The sequence below is a fragment of the Scophthalmus maximus genome, chromosome 10 (genome assembly GCF_022379125.1).
Source record: "Scophthalmus maximus strain ysfricsl-2021 chromosome 10, ASM2237912v1, whole genome shotgun sequence".
Taxonomy (NCBI): Eukaryota; Metazoa; Chordata; class Actinopteri; order Pleuronectiformes; family Scophthalmidae; genus Scophthalmus; species Scophthalmus maximus.
The window spans coordinates 13,477,400-13,493,271 of record NC_061524.1 but is presented as its reverse complement, the minus strand read 5'-3'; the positions used below and the strand labels follow the sequence as shown (position 1 = coordinate 13,493,271).

The 15,872-nt window shown below is 41.4% G+C and overlaps 1 protein-coding gene across 1 annotated transcript in view; it reads right to left on the bottom strand.

Annotated features, from left to right (window-relative positions):
* Nucleotides 1–15,872, bottom strand: part of eys (eyes shut homolog) — a 137,912-nt gene that overhangs the window by 26,370 nt on the left and 95,670 nt on the right. Inside the window, exon 39 of the mRNA XM_035605482.2 lies at nucleotides 7,977–8,127. Within this exon, the coding sequence (XP_035461375.2) occupies nucleotides 7,977–8,127 (151 nt within the window). The remainder of the gene's footprint in view (nucleotides 1–7,976; nucleotides 8,128–15,872) is intronic.

The window sequence follows — 15,872 nt, the reverse complement described above, 5'->3', positions numbered from 1 at the left end:
GTCATTAATGTTGCAGCCATAATGTTAAGTAGCTGGTCTACTTGTGTCATATTGCAGCTTTGGCAAAGTCAAGTGATTCCCTCGCTCCAATTCATCACTGGATTTTACACTGGAATACATACAGTGCAAAAGCAGCTTCTTCACAGCGCTGCACATTATGCAAAAGGTTGTACACCCTGCACCCCAAACATAAACACAACCTAGACAAAGCACCTTTTGTTCCCTGGGTTTTTTCATTTTTTATGCCCAACACAGGTAATATGTTGCTAATCTGCAAATCAGATCCTGCAAAATTAATTCATCCGTTCTTTGTGATCGTACCTCTGTTGATGAGCTAAAAGCCTCAAATGTCTGTTTTAATGGCCAGATGGAAACAAGCAGGGCAACTGCCCTCCTGTTAATTTGAAACAGCCTTCCAGCATGTCTCCCTGAGGCTATCACACACACACACCACTTCAGGCAAGACTAATTACAGGTATGGAAATCACTGGAGCTGTTTTGTACACACACGCTGATAAATTAAGGTACATTTAAGAGCGAAAAACGTGAAATGCAACCTAATGTCCGGAGAAGATACCCAACGCCATCCGCCGGGGTGCCCGGCCTGTTTCTGAGGTCATCCTCCCGACGTGAGTGCAACAGTACGTGATCAGTGAATGATTTTGGAAAATGTCATTACCCCATTGTTAATTTTCCTAATGAAAAGACAGACATGTTACAATGATGCAATCTATGTTTTTATGCAGCCAAAAACAAAAAGAAGAGCACTGGCGGAGTGTAAAACATCACAATATTGCAACACAACTCTGTTGCCGAGGGCATTTTTGGCATATTTATTTTGGTGCTTGGAAGAGTTGCTTTTTATTTGCCTGGCTAATGCTGAAAAAGAGGGTCCCTCTGAGACACGGAGAGCATCCTCGCTAAGCAAACAGGATGATGTTGCTTGATAAACCCTCATGTGCACGGTGAATGCTCCGCCAGGCTAATTTACATTGGTCTTCCTCTAAGGCAAAGATGACTATTTATATAAATGACTATTGTATGACTGCTTTACTTGGTCTAGCGGTTAGATAGCTCAGAATATGCCCCACAGCCCCACCTGATCATCATCACCACCATCTCACACACATATAAACACAAAACCACAAAGGATTCCATTACACAAATATGTATGAGTGAATCGGAGGAAAAAGAGGCCGGGGGTTTGTCTGACGCAGAGATGAAGCACCGAGCAATTTCTTACTGGGCTCCCTGTGCACCATTCACTGCTGGGTCTCATAGGACCAACAATAGCAAATTCCCAACTTGTGGTAAACAAACATAAACATGTGAATATTTCATTTTCTCCAAACACACCAAACCCCAATACGGCTGCGATCTTTTTTGCTTACTCAATCATCATTTATGCATATCTTCATCTGGCTAATGCTCAAATCATATGTGATTTGTCATCTTTAACATCCCCATTTGGACTGCGTTTGGTGTGTGACTAATTCAGTGCAACTGCAACTTTACCGGAGGATCACCACTGAAATATTACCTGCAATGTTAAGGGACCTTGCAAATATTTTCAGCACGGCACCTTTACACAAAGGTATTTGTTAAACCTGATGGTAGGTGTTTATCTTTACAATCCTATTTGAACTCGGCTCCCTCACAGTCCCCCTACAGAAAATTAATAATGAGGGAGGATCATGATTAAAATATTGCTATTGCATAAAACATCTGAAAGTATTGGCAACAGATGGCAGTAAAACATCACGCACTGCGCCGGTGCCTTTGCAACAGTTTTCACACGGCTGATGGGCGAGTTGTCACTCTTTTTATGGCTTTTTAATTCTAATCATATTTCAGATTCATACAAAAAAAAAAGCAAATGATAACGTGGAGCGTGGCAGTGATGAGTTTATCATTCGCAAGTCATTTGGTGATTTAGTGTCGAGAATCTATTAGTCCTGCAACTAGAGAATATACTCAGTTGAGTTTCATACCCCTGGGCAGATGAAATGTAAAATGGGTCACACATGTTACATATTAATGAAGATGATTACCCTCTTATTCTTATATTCTTTTTGGTACAGCTGGCTGCAAAGTTTTAACATCAAATATGACTGAACACAGAGAAAAAGAAAGAAACAATCACGTACGATCCTGAAACATAATCGCATCTTGTGCACCTATACCGCACAAGATGTCAGGAAGGATCTGTTATTTGGTTTGTCCCTTAACGGCACCGGGCCCTGTATCACACCCATCATCTACACCTACAATGACAGTAATGCCTGCTCTGGCTCTGGTGCAGTGACTTCCTCACGAGGAGCACTGCAGCATTCGCTGCATAATTTGTGCTGTGACTGGCAAGCCTCAATTAATTTGGGTAGCTTGTGTTCTATCATTATATCGCCACCAACACAATTAGACAGCACACAGCAAGCCTCTTGGCATTGTGCGGCCTCACAAAAGAAATTCAAAGTGAGCAGGCAGGGCTGCTGGTTGCCTCATCAATGAATCTTTGAAGGCAGTGCTTGTCAATGCAACGCTGAGCACGCCCTGACTGATAAACATATGTGGCCTCAGATTGGGCCTTGTGTTCAGAGGATGTGGATTTAAAAAAGAAGAAGAAAGAAGCTCAAAATTAAGACCTCACTTTTCACCCTGCTGCACATGTGGCATGGCACTTCCCCCCCTAAAAAAAGTGTTGTTTCCCCATTAATCTCGCAGCAATTAAAACCCAGTGGGAAAGTGCTAATGATGGGTTCTGTCCACTGTTAGTGTAGTTCGGAAAAGAAATCAATGACTGTTTACTAATTACTCTTCCAAATTGCACAGGGATTACTTTACCCATTGCTCAAGATACATAACAACATCTGTGATTATTCTAATTTGAACTTACCTATAACCATATATACATACTCATATGTGTGGAAAAATGCAGAGTAGAAAGATTAACCCTAAAAGTAAACGACGTAGTTCTTTGTTAGCACTCGTATTAATGAGCAAGTTGACAGGGGTGAACAGGTGTTTTTGACCTAGACTGAAGTCACACTCAGCTTGTGATGTCTGCGATGTTGATTCAAAGAAACACGCTGTTATTTTGAAATACTTTTATTCCCACTGCACCCGACTGTTTTCTTCCTTTTACAGCAGCCGTTGCCAGGCAACATTTCACACCCACCTATGTGTATCTTTTTTTTTTTTTTCATTTTACATCAAAACAATATTCAATGTTCAGAGAACAGACTGTTGAATCAAAGTTTTATAAGAATATATCGTGAGGAAATATTCGCTGAATTTGACAAAAAAAGCATATTACATTAAAATCTCTTACTGCCACTTTAGTTATAAACGAGGTATTTTGTTATAATATCATGAAACTAGACTGGGCTGCAGACTTCAAACTTTCAAGAGAAAGCCATTGTTACAAACTCTACATGCAATACAAGTCAGAACATCTGCTTCGTCGATGATCCATTGGACATTCGTTTTGGTCGATCGTTCCCTGGTTCACCATGTCCATATGTTGAAGTGTCTTTTTAGGAAAACAATGAACCGCAAATTGCTAGTGATGGGACTTTTAACACTGAGCCAGTGTTAAGATGCGCTCGCTGGTTGAAAACTGTGTTGAAGCTTGTATCAAATCACCAATTCCACTTGAACGATAATGTCGAAAGCTTTCACCTTGCTTCCAGGCAAATAACTACCAGCTTTCACACTACCACCTACTCACCAGTCACAAGAATAATTGTAAGAAATCATCACAAGCATCTACAAAAGGATGACACATTTAAATAATATTTTACTGTAGGCAATTAAGACCAATAGTAACATGTACACTTCTTGAAATACCTTATTCTTTAGTGAACGATAATTATCAGAACAAAATAAACATGCATCGTCCTTATGTAGTGTTTTTAGTTCACATTTCGTATTAAAAATGAAATCAACAAGGCACTGCATGTGATCGTTCTGTGTGTTAATGGCTGCAAAATGTTCTGCAAACCACCAGACGGTCGTCTGTCTTTGATGCTTTAAGGCTTCAGACCTATTTTTCGGCACAATCAAGAAAAAAGTTTGAAAGCCTCAAAAAGAAGCTTTGTGATGGCTTACACACGAGGCCATCGCTGCAAATTGCTCCTGATGAATGTGTAGAAAAAAATTCTATTAAGTTGTTTCATGCCAAAAATGAATGTTTCAATGTCTCAGTGCTCTTACACACTTTTATTGGTGGGAAAAACGGTGATGGGTCAATAGTTTTTGGTTGGAGTGACAGCGTTTTGATTAAATTTATCTGACATAAGTAAAGCGAGAAGCAAATCAAGTCAGAGGCCCTACATCCCATGATCAAACAAGCATACACGGAAGTTATTCTGGGTGTTCTACTTGTACTTCTACAAAATATTGACAGTTTCACAGTATCCAACAAAGAAGTTGAAAAAATTGTTGCAGATGTGATGGCCAAATATTTGTTTACGGCGCCAAGTAAAACAGAATATCTAGTTGCCAGACACACAATCCTCTGTCATAAAATAGAATATTTCCAGTAAGTCAGAACCATATTGGAGACTTAAGACACTACTCCAATTGCTTTGACTGAGGGGAATAGAAGAGCATTCAAAAAAGTGGCATAAATTTAAATAATGGTGTCAGCCAGGGACTCTGAGTTGACTTGTGACGAGGACTGAAACGCAATGCCGCAGAATGCCGTGCGTCATCCCTGTTGATCTTTGTGTGAATGAAAATTACTCCGACAGTGAATCCTAAGCACAACGGGATTCAGCCAATAATGTTCACAGCCTCACAAACGACCTGGGGAGCATTTCCGAGTCTGCCACTCTCAAACTTTAATCGTGGCAGCATTGCCCCAAACATCCCCAAAGGAAAACTTTCCAACATCAAAAAAACCAAGCCGACAACAAGCAACGTCTTTTACCCAAATGAAAAATTATACAGCCGCCCCCCCCCTCTGTGAAATTATATGGCAGTACAGGGAACTTCAGTACTGGCCTTTTGTCTTGCCAACTTAATAGACCACTGTATTTTTGAAGTGCTTTAAATGCTTTGTAGGTTTTATTGTGAAAAATGCAATCAAATATTTCCAGAAGCAGAAAACTTTAAAGTTGCTGTATTATGGTAATGTCACGTCTGCCTGTCTATCATACACTGCTTCAGTGGGAAACACGATGCACCATAGTACTATTACATTCTAACAGATCTGCATGACCACTGATATTGTCCCTGAATATAAGCTATAATATCCTACTTTCCTCAAATCCGACTTGCGGTTTCCACACACACTGAAGTATTAGACATTAGACAGACTGTTAACTGAAAGGAAAGTAAATGCAAGATCTTCTACGCTACTTCTAAAGGAAGGTCTGCCCAGTATATTTCATGTATACGGCAGCCTGTTTCGATTGATCTGATAATTTTTGCCGCAATCATCCTCCACAAAAGGAGAATGTGATTCATTCAATTATGTTTACCATCAGAAAAGGCTGCTAAATTCTGGTTCGAATATTCACAAGGTTTTTCATCCCTTTGTTGCGGATGACAATGACAATAAGATTGGTGGGTTGAAAATGAGAGTGTGCGAGCACCAAAGTGACATCAGGCAATCTGGATTTTTCCTGTTTGGTCACTGGAGCTCGGATTATATACAGTTAAATGCAACCACTGCCCTGCGCGGCATAGCTGCTGACAACAGCAAGTCGCGGCAGCGGCATTCAGTGCTGCCAACTATCATCCAAGGAAAGTAGGCATTCACTCCCCCTCAGACATGACTAGATGATGTCATGTGCTCGTTTGCATATGAATGAAATTGCTGAAGCGATCAGGAATAAATAGAGGCAGAGCTCAGCAGCAGGACCGTTCTCGTTTCTCCCACCGGCTCCCTCTGCCCCACAGTGCCTGAGCTGCGAGCCTGTGTGTGCACTTCAGAGACAGAGGATCAGCTGTGCATGGGGAAGCATTGTGATCACACCCATCATAAGACAAGGAGGTTGTGGGAATGCAAACTGATCAGGTTGGATCAGGTTCAGCATTAGGTGCGAAATCTTTTGCCATATGTTGAACGTTCTTCTCAGATAATCCAAAGGAGGAGCTGCGTTTGTTGCTCGTGGCTTTTCGGGAACAATTTGATCCAGGGAGGAGTCTTAAAAAATGAAATTGCTAAATCCAGTGACGAGCATGGGAAGTTGGCAGTGGTAATTGTTTTAAATTATAACATTGTTATCCAACTGAGCTACTATCATCTGACTCCAGCTTAGTTACTGCTGTGCAGTTCATACACTGTATACCATGTTCCCGGGGCTCAACATTTCATTCTATGTGTTGAATTACGTGATTCTGGATTTTTGTATCATGTTTTTTTTTTATCTGTGAAAACAAGATACATTTTTCTGGTCAGGTTTGTTTTTTTATAATACTCATTTCAATATTTTTTGACTTTTGGGGCTTCTCCACATCAGTATTGAAAAGATTTAAATTTTTTGATATTCACTGTATTATGGGGTCAGATTTCTCTGAACTCTGTTATGTACACGATGACAGGAGTCTGAAACAGGTATTAACAACTATCCTTTAGAGAAAGCATGTACTCACAGGATGACAGCAGGTCAACTATACAGTAAGCTGTGCAGTAAACCATTGGCGTCATTACCCTGCGCACCACAAGAACAAAATACACTCTTGCCGGTGTTAAGCCAAGGTCTTCCTGCCTGCTGAGAACTGTACACTCGTCGCGTGAATGTGGACCGCGAAAACAGAATCTACAGTCTTTAATGTTGAATCCTACCTGCCGAGGTCTTTAATAAAGTTTTAATGGGGCATCAACACGGGCGGGATTTCTCCCAGTGCTGCCGATGGTCAGGGTATTTACGTGTGAGAGAGAGAGAGAGAGAGAGAGAGAGAGAGAGAGAGAGAGCACTGCACACAGTTCTACAATCAAGCAACGACACATGGTGTATGGTATATATATATAGTGTATATGTACAACCCACACACAGAATATGCATGGCCCCTCCGATACTTTTCATTTAGAATATGTGTTTACTTGTGCAAACTTAAAGAAGACAGAAAGTAATTCTATTCATGACGAGCATTATAATGTCAAGGAAGTAAGTTCTGCTCTTAAAACTCAATTACATAAAATGAGATTCATGCAACAGTTTTTGTTTTAGTACGTTTCAGACAAACTCAATATGTAATTGCAGTGTCTGTGTACAAGGAGATAGCTGGCTGTTAGTACTCGCCACGCATGAACCAAGACTGCCAGTACGATGGACTGTTTTCTTTGTTTATGTGACTTTTGTTGCTGAGGTGCACAGAGATCCATACAGAACATGGAGATTGGGATTTGCCTGATGGCTTGAGCCCTCATTGCAATTCTGTATAACCAGGGCATCAATTCTCTGATCAGCACTGATGTAGGCAGCAAGCTGGACACCAAGCTTTCACAGGGCTTTACCGCAGAGACCGTGACATTTGACTTTGAACATAATCAAAGGACGGAGAGCTGCTCACTGGATTTTTTGACACTTTTAAATATGTAGATGTGCACAATACTTTTTACTTTACCAATGCATAGGTTTTTATATAATCTACATTTTTATTTGGCCTTTTCAGGGGGAAAACAATATTTGAAACAAATTGAAAAGTTGTCATTTTATAATGACTATACTGTTGAAATCAAACACGTGATATTGATTGATTTGTGATTTCTCAATATGACTTGTGGAAAATACACTGACATGTTTTACTATTGTTAGTTCTATGGTTTTGGGATGCTGGATTGACATGGTGGAGGGATTGGTTACACTGCAAAATACTGTATGGGTACTTGGTGCTTCTGCACTTGATAAAACCAAAGCTATTTCTCCTGTCTTTGCTCCTTTTCGTGAAATGAAAAAAGCATAAACACCACGTTATTCAATAGAATATAAGAAAAAAGAGAGGAAAGGAGATGATGCATATCTTACCGGATTGTGACTGGTATCCATCTGTTATTGTCGATGTTCTGGTCCGCAGCTACATTCAAAACGTGACTGCCACCACACCCAAGTTTAGCGACGGGGGTTCCGTCTTGAAGGAACACATGAAGAAACTGGCCCCCAAAGTTCTGCTCCTGAGCTGTGATTGAGACAAAATGTGGTTAGTAAAGAAGCTCATTTTCTGTGTTACAAAAATTCTATACATCACGTAAGCCACTGTGTACGGCATTGTTTAAGGTTCGACTCATATACTGTCAATACTGACTACAGAAAACGTGGTGTTTGAAGTTTGAATCGGAACATTTTAATAAATGTATATCTACATGAAGATGGTGGAAACTCGATGGAATAATTTCTATATCTTTGAATCCTAATCATCTGTCCTGCTCAGTAACAAACAGGTGCACATAAAGAAGAAGCACCCACAGGAACCTCGACACACCCAGCACGCAGAACCTGATGAATGTCAGTGTGTTGACGACAAGGCCATACTTACTGTGATCAGTGTTGTGCCAATGAAAACTGTGTCAGGGACCATTCGCTGGTGACCTTTTTCTTTTTACAACAAAAATATGACTAAAACTTAATAAAAAGGAACCATTGGAAACTACAACTATGATAAAATGTACTACATTCTCATAGACGGAATAAAAACTAAACAATAACGTGAAAGACCAACGGATGAAAAAAGTCTTATTGAACAACCAGCCTCTGGGGGATTACACACCATAGCTTCTGATTAGTAAAACAGTTTCCTCCACTCGTTTTCATGAGGCTGTATGCACTACTATCAATACGAAACAACACGTAAAGTTATGTGTGTGTCAGTAACGCCACTTGACGTTACCTGCAGCAATGCCGGATAGCAGGAACAACTGTGATAGATCATATCAGAGTGGACAGAGAGTGTGAAAATGTCAACTGGAATGCGAGGGTGGAGGTGGCTAAGCGACAGAAGCCGGGCAGCGTCACACTGCGTTTCAGTTTCTGTATTTTTTCGAGTTTTGTGTCGAATAAAAGAGTCACCGTTGAGCGGCTGTTGGTCTGGTGTCTGGTGTGTGTGTGTGTGTGTGTGTGTTGGGTGACCCCGGGGTGGCAAGTATGTCTGCCACGTGGATTTACTGAGGTGAGTCAGTCTGCGCGAGACAGAGCGGAGGGACATGGACACCCCGCCTGCCGTAACCACGGCAACGGTACACACAAAAACAGGGACAGCTGTAGCCGCTGATTGCTCCAAAGATATGATTCAAAATGAGTGACGGGGAATCAGTTTTGATGAACAAAACTAACAAAAATCAATTCACAAAATTTGACAAATATGCTTTTTTTTCGGTCAGATGAATAGGAATGCGACTAAATGAAAATAAGGTGCCAAAATGATGTGATCAATAACCAGCACTTGACAATTCCTGTCTGCCAAAAAAAAAAAAAGCCAGAGCACAGCCACAGGATATTTATGCCTCTGTTTAGACAGAAGTTTAACATGAACCCAGTTCACATTGCTGTGTGCTCCACATGACATGCTATTTATCACACAGAGGCAAAAAAGAGTGAGGTCATCAGGTGCTGCTTGTGGTGTCGCAGGTCCAATCGCGGTGGCAAACCTCTGCACCTACCCCCACCTTCACCATATAGAAGTCAGCCAGGTGGATCTCACTCTTTTCCAGCCTTAAGGCTTTGAATTCCAAAGTATGATCTGATCCTGACGATTAAGGCCACAGACAGATTTCTGTGTTGAAACAGGACACCGTTATTACAAAGACCACTTCCCAGACTCGCATGTGTAATATGCACATTACATCACAATGGAGGTTTCTGCCGGAATAGGACAGGCTCTCGTGTAAGTGAAACGGGGCATTGGAGGAGCAATATACAGCAGCAGCATTAATCCTCCCACACAGCTACTGGGGTCTTCGGGAGGAGACGTGGGGAGAGATTGCACATCAGTCCCACACGCCGGTGTCTGAGAAGACATGAGCAGAGGGCAGACAACATAAGAATGCAGCTCTTGGAGGAAGACAGAGACGGAGAGAGCACCTGCCACACTTGCCATCGTCAGGGAAGACCTGGTTGCATGGCAGAGGACAGCACAGGGACGGTGCACTGTGGGAGAGGCCTATAATGTTTCACTGTTTTCAACAAGGCACATTTTAGCTGAATTAAAGACAGTTTTCAAAGGGGGGGGGGGGACAAATCCATGGGGAGTCACTGAGAAAGAGCAACTCAAACAGGGTTCTACCCGTTGGATTTGACTGTGACAATGATAATTGACCCAGGTCAATCGGAAACTGGGCAGCTCACTGGGATAGGACAGAGGTGTGGTAGGCTGCCGACACTGTCTTCGACAGACTTGGCATGCGTGCAATATTCATCAGAATGAAAACATGCAGGACATTTCTTTCTTTTTTTTCCTGCAGCATTTGGTAAGTTTGCATCTTACTTAAAACATTTTCCCGTGTCATTCAGTTTTGCCTATAAAGGTTGAATTTGTATTTGAAGTGCTCCAGGGATCGATTCTTGGTCCCCTGCCAGCAGGCCACATCTTCCAGAGGACACTGTTTGCGATCATAGTTATCCCATCAGTACTTATTTGTTCACGTTCCCGTCCCTTAGAGACACAAAAAATGGATGTCCAACATGTCCCTTCAACTGAACAAGGATCCTGTTAATGGAGCAAAACCTCAGCGGCAGGATTCCTCATCCAACGTTCATTTCTCTTTCAGCACCACGCAGGTCGGAGGCCTGGATGTAATGTTTAATGCGGATTCATTTCAGCAATATTATTTAAAACTGATTTATGATGAAAATATATCTTACAGAAGTGGTTTCTCGTCGCAGGCAGATGCAGAAAACACGTGTTCCAGTATTCATCTCTATACTTGATAAACTATTCCCATTGCTCTTAGGATCAAATCTCACCACTTTTACGACCACTGCACTGGACTTCCTGTTTATTTCAGAACTGATGACAACATTTATTCACTCGTCTGCAAAACTCTTGAGTGGCGTAGCTCCACTGAACATCGGTGATGTGTTTGTCATCAGGGCCCTAAGGTTATGTGGTATGCAATCAAACATTTTTAGCTATTTGCTGTTTTTACTGCGGGAGTTCTCTGACAGTGCAGTAAAACCCTCAAATGATTTAAAATCACAGGCATCACATTTGCTTTGTTTTCATGACTGTTGTTTTTCGTATTTGCATTTCAAAAGTTTCTCATCTCAGTTTGCAATGATTGATATATAGATATTCACCTTGTTAGTTATCAGATTTTTTTTTATTTTTCATTTGATGTCCTTCAACAAGTCAAGTCTTTAGTTTTTTGCTTGAAACAAGGAAATCTGCTAATTCAAAAAAAGCCTTTATATCCAATATATTTATATATAATGGAAACACACATTGGACATATTGTTTTACTGTGAATTACTTTGGGACTGATAAAGCGGCTCACACTTTTCTTGTTGAGTGCCTGAAATAAGGAAAAACTTGAAATCTAACTTTGGGTAACAACCAAGATTCAATGTTTAATACTTTCATTTGATGCTTATACTTTCAGAGAAGGAGTAGGACGCGATCTTGCGTTTCTCGTAGAGACAGTGCAGCAAATGAAGTCACCTTGGAATAGTTGTGGAACGATTATTTAACACAATTCTAGTTTACAGACATTTCATTCGTTATAACGTCTCAAATATATCTTCTGGACATCTGGTATTCCAAAAAAATACCATTAAACAATAGAGAGCCCCCTCGAAAAAGAAACGACAAAATGCGGAGCATGTTTGTGCGGATAAATGACAAGTAAAAACATAATTATGCTTGGCACATAATCATCTACATCATTGCCAAACCACACATTCAGTGGAGACCGGAGACTGCAGTTAATGAATGCAGCAGCAAAGACAACAAAAAAACCTCAGAGACAAATCTTCAATGAGCTTTTGTCTCCTTCTCAAACCAGTTGTTTCCACTTAGCGCCATAACTCATTTGTTGACAAATGTTATTTACTATAGATGTCAATGTTGCCCCGTCTTTTATTCTTCTATTTTTCCTCTGTAAGGATATTGTTCCCCCGCTGTCCCCATGGCCCTGTTATACTGCACCGAGCCTAACAGACCGTTCGTCCTTTTGTCAGAGCCTGTCACCTGTTCTCTCTCTTTCTTTCTCGCCCTCCCTCCCTCCCTCTCCCACCCCACCTCCTTGGATTTCCCTTCTCGAGCTGACAATTGAAGTCCAGGGGGAAACTCGCCTGTTTGCTTCAGGGAGAGGTGTGAAAAGGGGAGCGGAGAATGAGGAGAAGGTCTGCCGGAGAGATTCTCTGCATCCCAATGCATGTCTTTTGGTTGTCTTCTGATTAACTTTGTCTGTTTGATCTCTGGAGTTTTCTTTTCAGTTCCTATCCTCTGATGTGAAAAAAGACAGTGCATCATAAGCCAGGAAGCATTACTAGATAAAAGGCACCGTGCCCTCCATGTGCGCTTTCTGAACATTCATCTCTCCCCATGACAAGGCTGGCGGTCTGCTTTCTGCCTTACATACGCTTCGGACGTGAAGATATTTTAAACATGACTGAGAATAAAGGATGACATTCCAAATTAATAGAACTAACAAACTTAAAATATTACTGTTTTCTCATTCACTGTGGTGTTCACATCCAATTGTGAGTGTGGCGAAAGACGCCATCAAGTTGTCAAGGCAGTCATTAATTTTCAAACTAATCTTCACAGATTTGCACAGAGTAAATCTGCGAAGGCACAGACAGGCAGTGACTTAAGATCAACACAGCCAGATAAATGGTGGCAGCGGATATACGAGGCAGCTTAATGACAAGGTGGAGGTGGAATGATTTTGCGAGCTTGACATCAGGCACAATCTAATTCACTGTCCACATCACATCTGAGGGACTCTCAGTGAGCTTCCTCAAGCTCCAGTGGAGCTTTTTTTAAACACCACAACGTACATCTGAAATGAGTGTACAAAAACCCCCCAAAAAACCCACATCATTTCTTTCAGACTCATTTTTTATTCAAAAATAAATCAAGATAGAATAATGCAAAACACTTGATTACAGATTGCAAATGTGTCTGTAGCTCTATGGCTCTGAAATACAAACATGCTTTTTGTTGTTTGTTTCATGTCCACAGAGTCCCAAGGGCAATGGGAAATGCTCATAAGAATACTATGGGAGCAAGTTGCATTATTGGAGCAACATGTCTTTGGTGTATTTATAAATGCAAAAAAATAAAATGTCTTTCATATAAAGAGCATGGCTTTTGGCAGTGGCAAAGCTATCCAAGTAATCCAAAACTGCACAGGCATTGTGGTGGAAAAACAGGGAAAAGCACCTATAGTTGTATTTTGTTCTTTTCTTTTCATGTAATGTGCTTGTTCTTTGAAAACATACATACAAAAATAAAACAAGCATTGAATTAAATGAAGTATTATTCAGCAATTATTCTGCAGTTCTCGTCTCAAGCCTGTTATTTGATACTCAAACCACTGAACTCAGCAAAAATCAAGTAATAGGCTAAAGAGAACACACACACACACACACACACACACACACACACACACACACACACACACACACACACACACACACACACACACACACACACACACACACACACACACTTATTACAGAAAATAATTGGAAACATTTTGAGTTTCGATCACTTTAATTGGGCAGGGAATATATTTGCCTTTGAATAGAAACGACCATTATCTATGTATAGTTAAGGCTCAGCTGGTTGACCTTTCAAGTGCACCAACCTTATAAAAAGCACTAATTTAGAGTCTATTAGCTTGTAAGAGCTGGTTAATTAATAGCTCCTTAAACACAAAGATTTAAGTCTTGTTTGAAACACTCGCCATCCTGGGAGACCAACGTCAGCTCAGAAAAGCTATTATCAAGCTTTTATTACTCGACGGAATTCAAGACAGTTTCATAGTGAAACTATACCAGAAACTTTTAACGAAGTCTTCACTTTAAGGAATCTCGAAGCTGAAATGAATTGTTCTTGGTCAGTGGTTCCCAGATATACAGTATATTAAAGTATAGAGCCAAAACTTGCATTAACTGTTAGGGAAAATATTATATTTAAAAATCCATCCATCCATCCATCCATCCTTTATCAATTCCGCTTATCCTTCAAGGGTCATGGGGGGCGTTTGAGCTGGATTGCAAGTAGGATGCAAACTTACCAAATGCTGCCTGGATTTGAGCTTACTGCTCACAGCCAAACATTGTCCATTATTGGAGCCAGAAATCATCCATTTTAATCAAAGTGTAGGAAGTGTGGGTGAACCCTGTGGCCGTGAGAGGCCATGAACCTGAAGACGATGTCACAGATATGTGGCTGGTCCAGGTTACACCAGAAAGATGAATGTTGTGTTGTCTGTGCCCAGTTGGTGCAGCGTAAATCACCCGTGATTACCACACAATGCCAATTATGTTGGACTTGCACCTGACTTCCTGTGGTGTCACACGGGGAAACCAACAGCTCCCCCAAGATCATGGCGGCTACATTTTTTGTTAGAGTGAGGAGAGCTACTCTAGCGGTCCATCGAGACTCACAGTCTGGAGGAAGAGAGGGTTGTTGGAGCCATTTGAGGACACACAGCTCAAAGCACTGGTGCAGCAGCTTCAGCCCTAAGCTGGTACTTAATACATGCATACATACGTTGAACAGATGTATAATACATGTAAAGCTGGATAAATGGAACAACGTTCTCATGGCTCAGCTTTCTCAGCCCCTGAAAAAATATCACAAATCTACTCAACTCCTTTTCCTCACAAAACAATGCTCCATTGTTACAGGGGTCTACTCAGTGGCTGTCTGGCCTACCTATCCAAATCTCCTTCTGTAACAAAGGGCAGCTTGCATGTGTGTGTGTGCGTGTGTGTGTGTGTGTGTGTGTGTGTGTGTGTGTGTGTGTGTGTGTGTGTGTGTGTCTGTGCAGGTGTGGGAACAGAAGAGCTGACGGGGGCAGACGTACAATGTAGAGGTCACAGTCAGCCCAATCCTCGCTCCACACATGAGCGCCCAGCTCTTGCATTCTTGTGAGGATTCATTTGTTTGCCTTTAGGTTTCAGCTCCCGTTGCTGTCGCAGAATTACATTTTTATATCAGTCCAGCGATTTTTTAATATTAAAAAGAGATACTGCACAATTTAATGTGTTTGTTTTTTTGAGTTGTAAACTAAATGATAAGACTGTACTGCGATGGAAACACATTAGTGGTGATTTTACTATCACATTTAATACCAAATTCATAAAAAAAAAATCTGCGTTTCATGGGTTGAACATGGCGCATATTGCCACCCAGTGTTTCAAACCGTCTTGGACCTTGTGAGACCATTTGACACGTCTCTACCTCATGAGATTTATATTTATGAATGGTGTTTATAGACAAACTGGGGTCTGGTCTTAGTCCAGTAGTGTGGTGTTACCTTTGGCACCTCACTTCAACACACATTCTCTGAGGGAGAAAGTCTACTGCAGCGCCCACACACAGACCTGGGTAGAGGGAATTATTGAAGAGATGGCGCTCTTGATTTACTGGACATTTTATCTAGTAGCAACAACAATATTCATGGTTTAGAACGTTGCTTACATTAGCCTTCTAACTAACGTTATGTCACCATTCCGCCCCCGACCTCTGTTGCATTGCCTCGGCTCAGAAAGCTACGGCTTCGGACTGCGGCCGGAGCCAGCGGCTCAGGACCACCATGTTCTTCCACCAGACTTATGCCCCCTTCAGGAAATTCTGGAGGGGAAAACTCCACTTCAGCCCTCTGTGGAGAAGGCGCCAAGTGATTCTGTAATTCCGTGAGTGACCCTTGCTTCCTCAGGCCCCTACCCAGTTTATAGGATTGTTCAAAAATA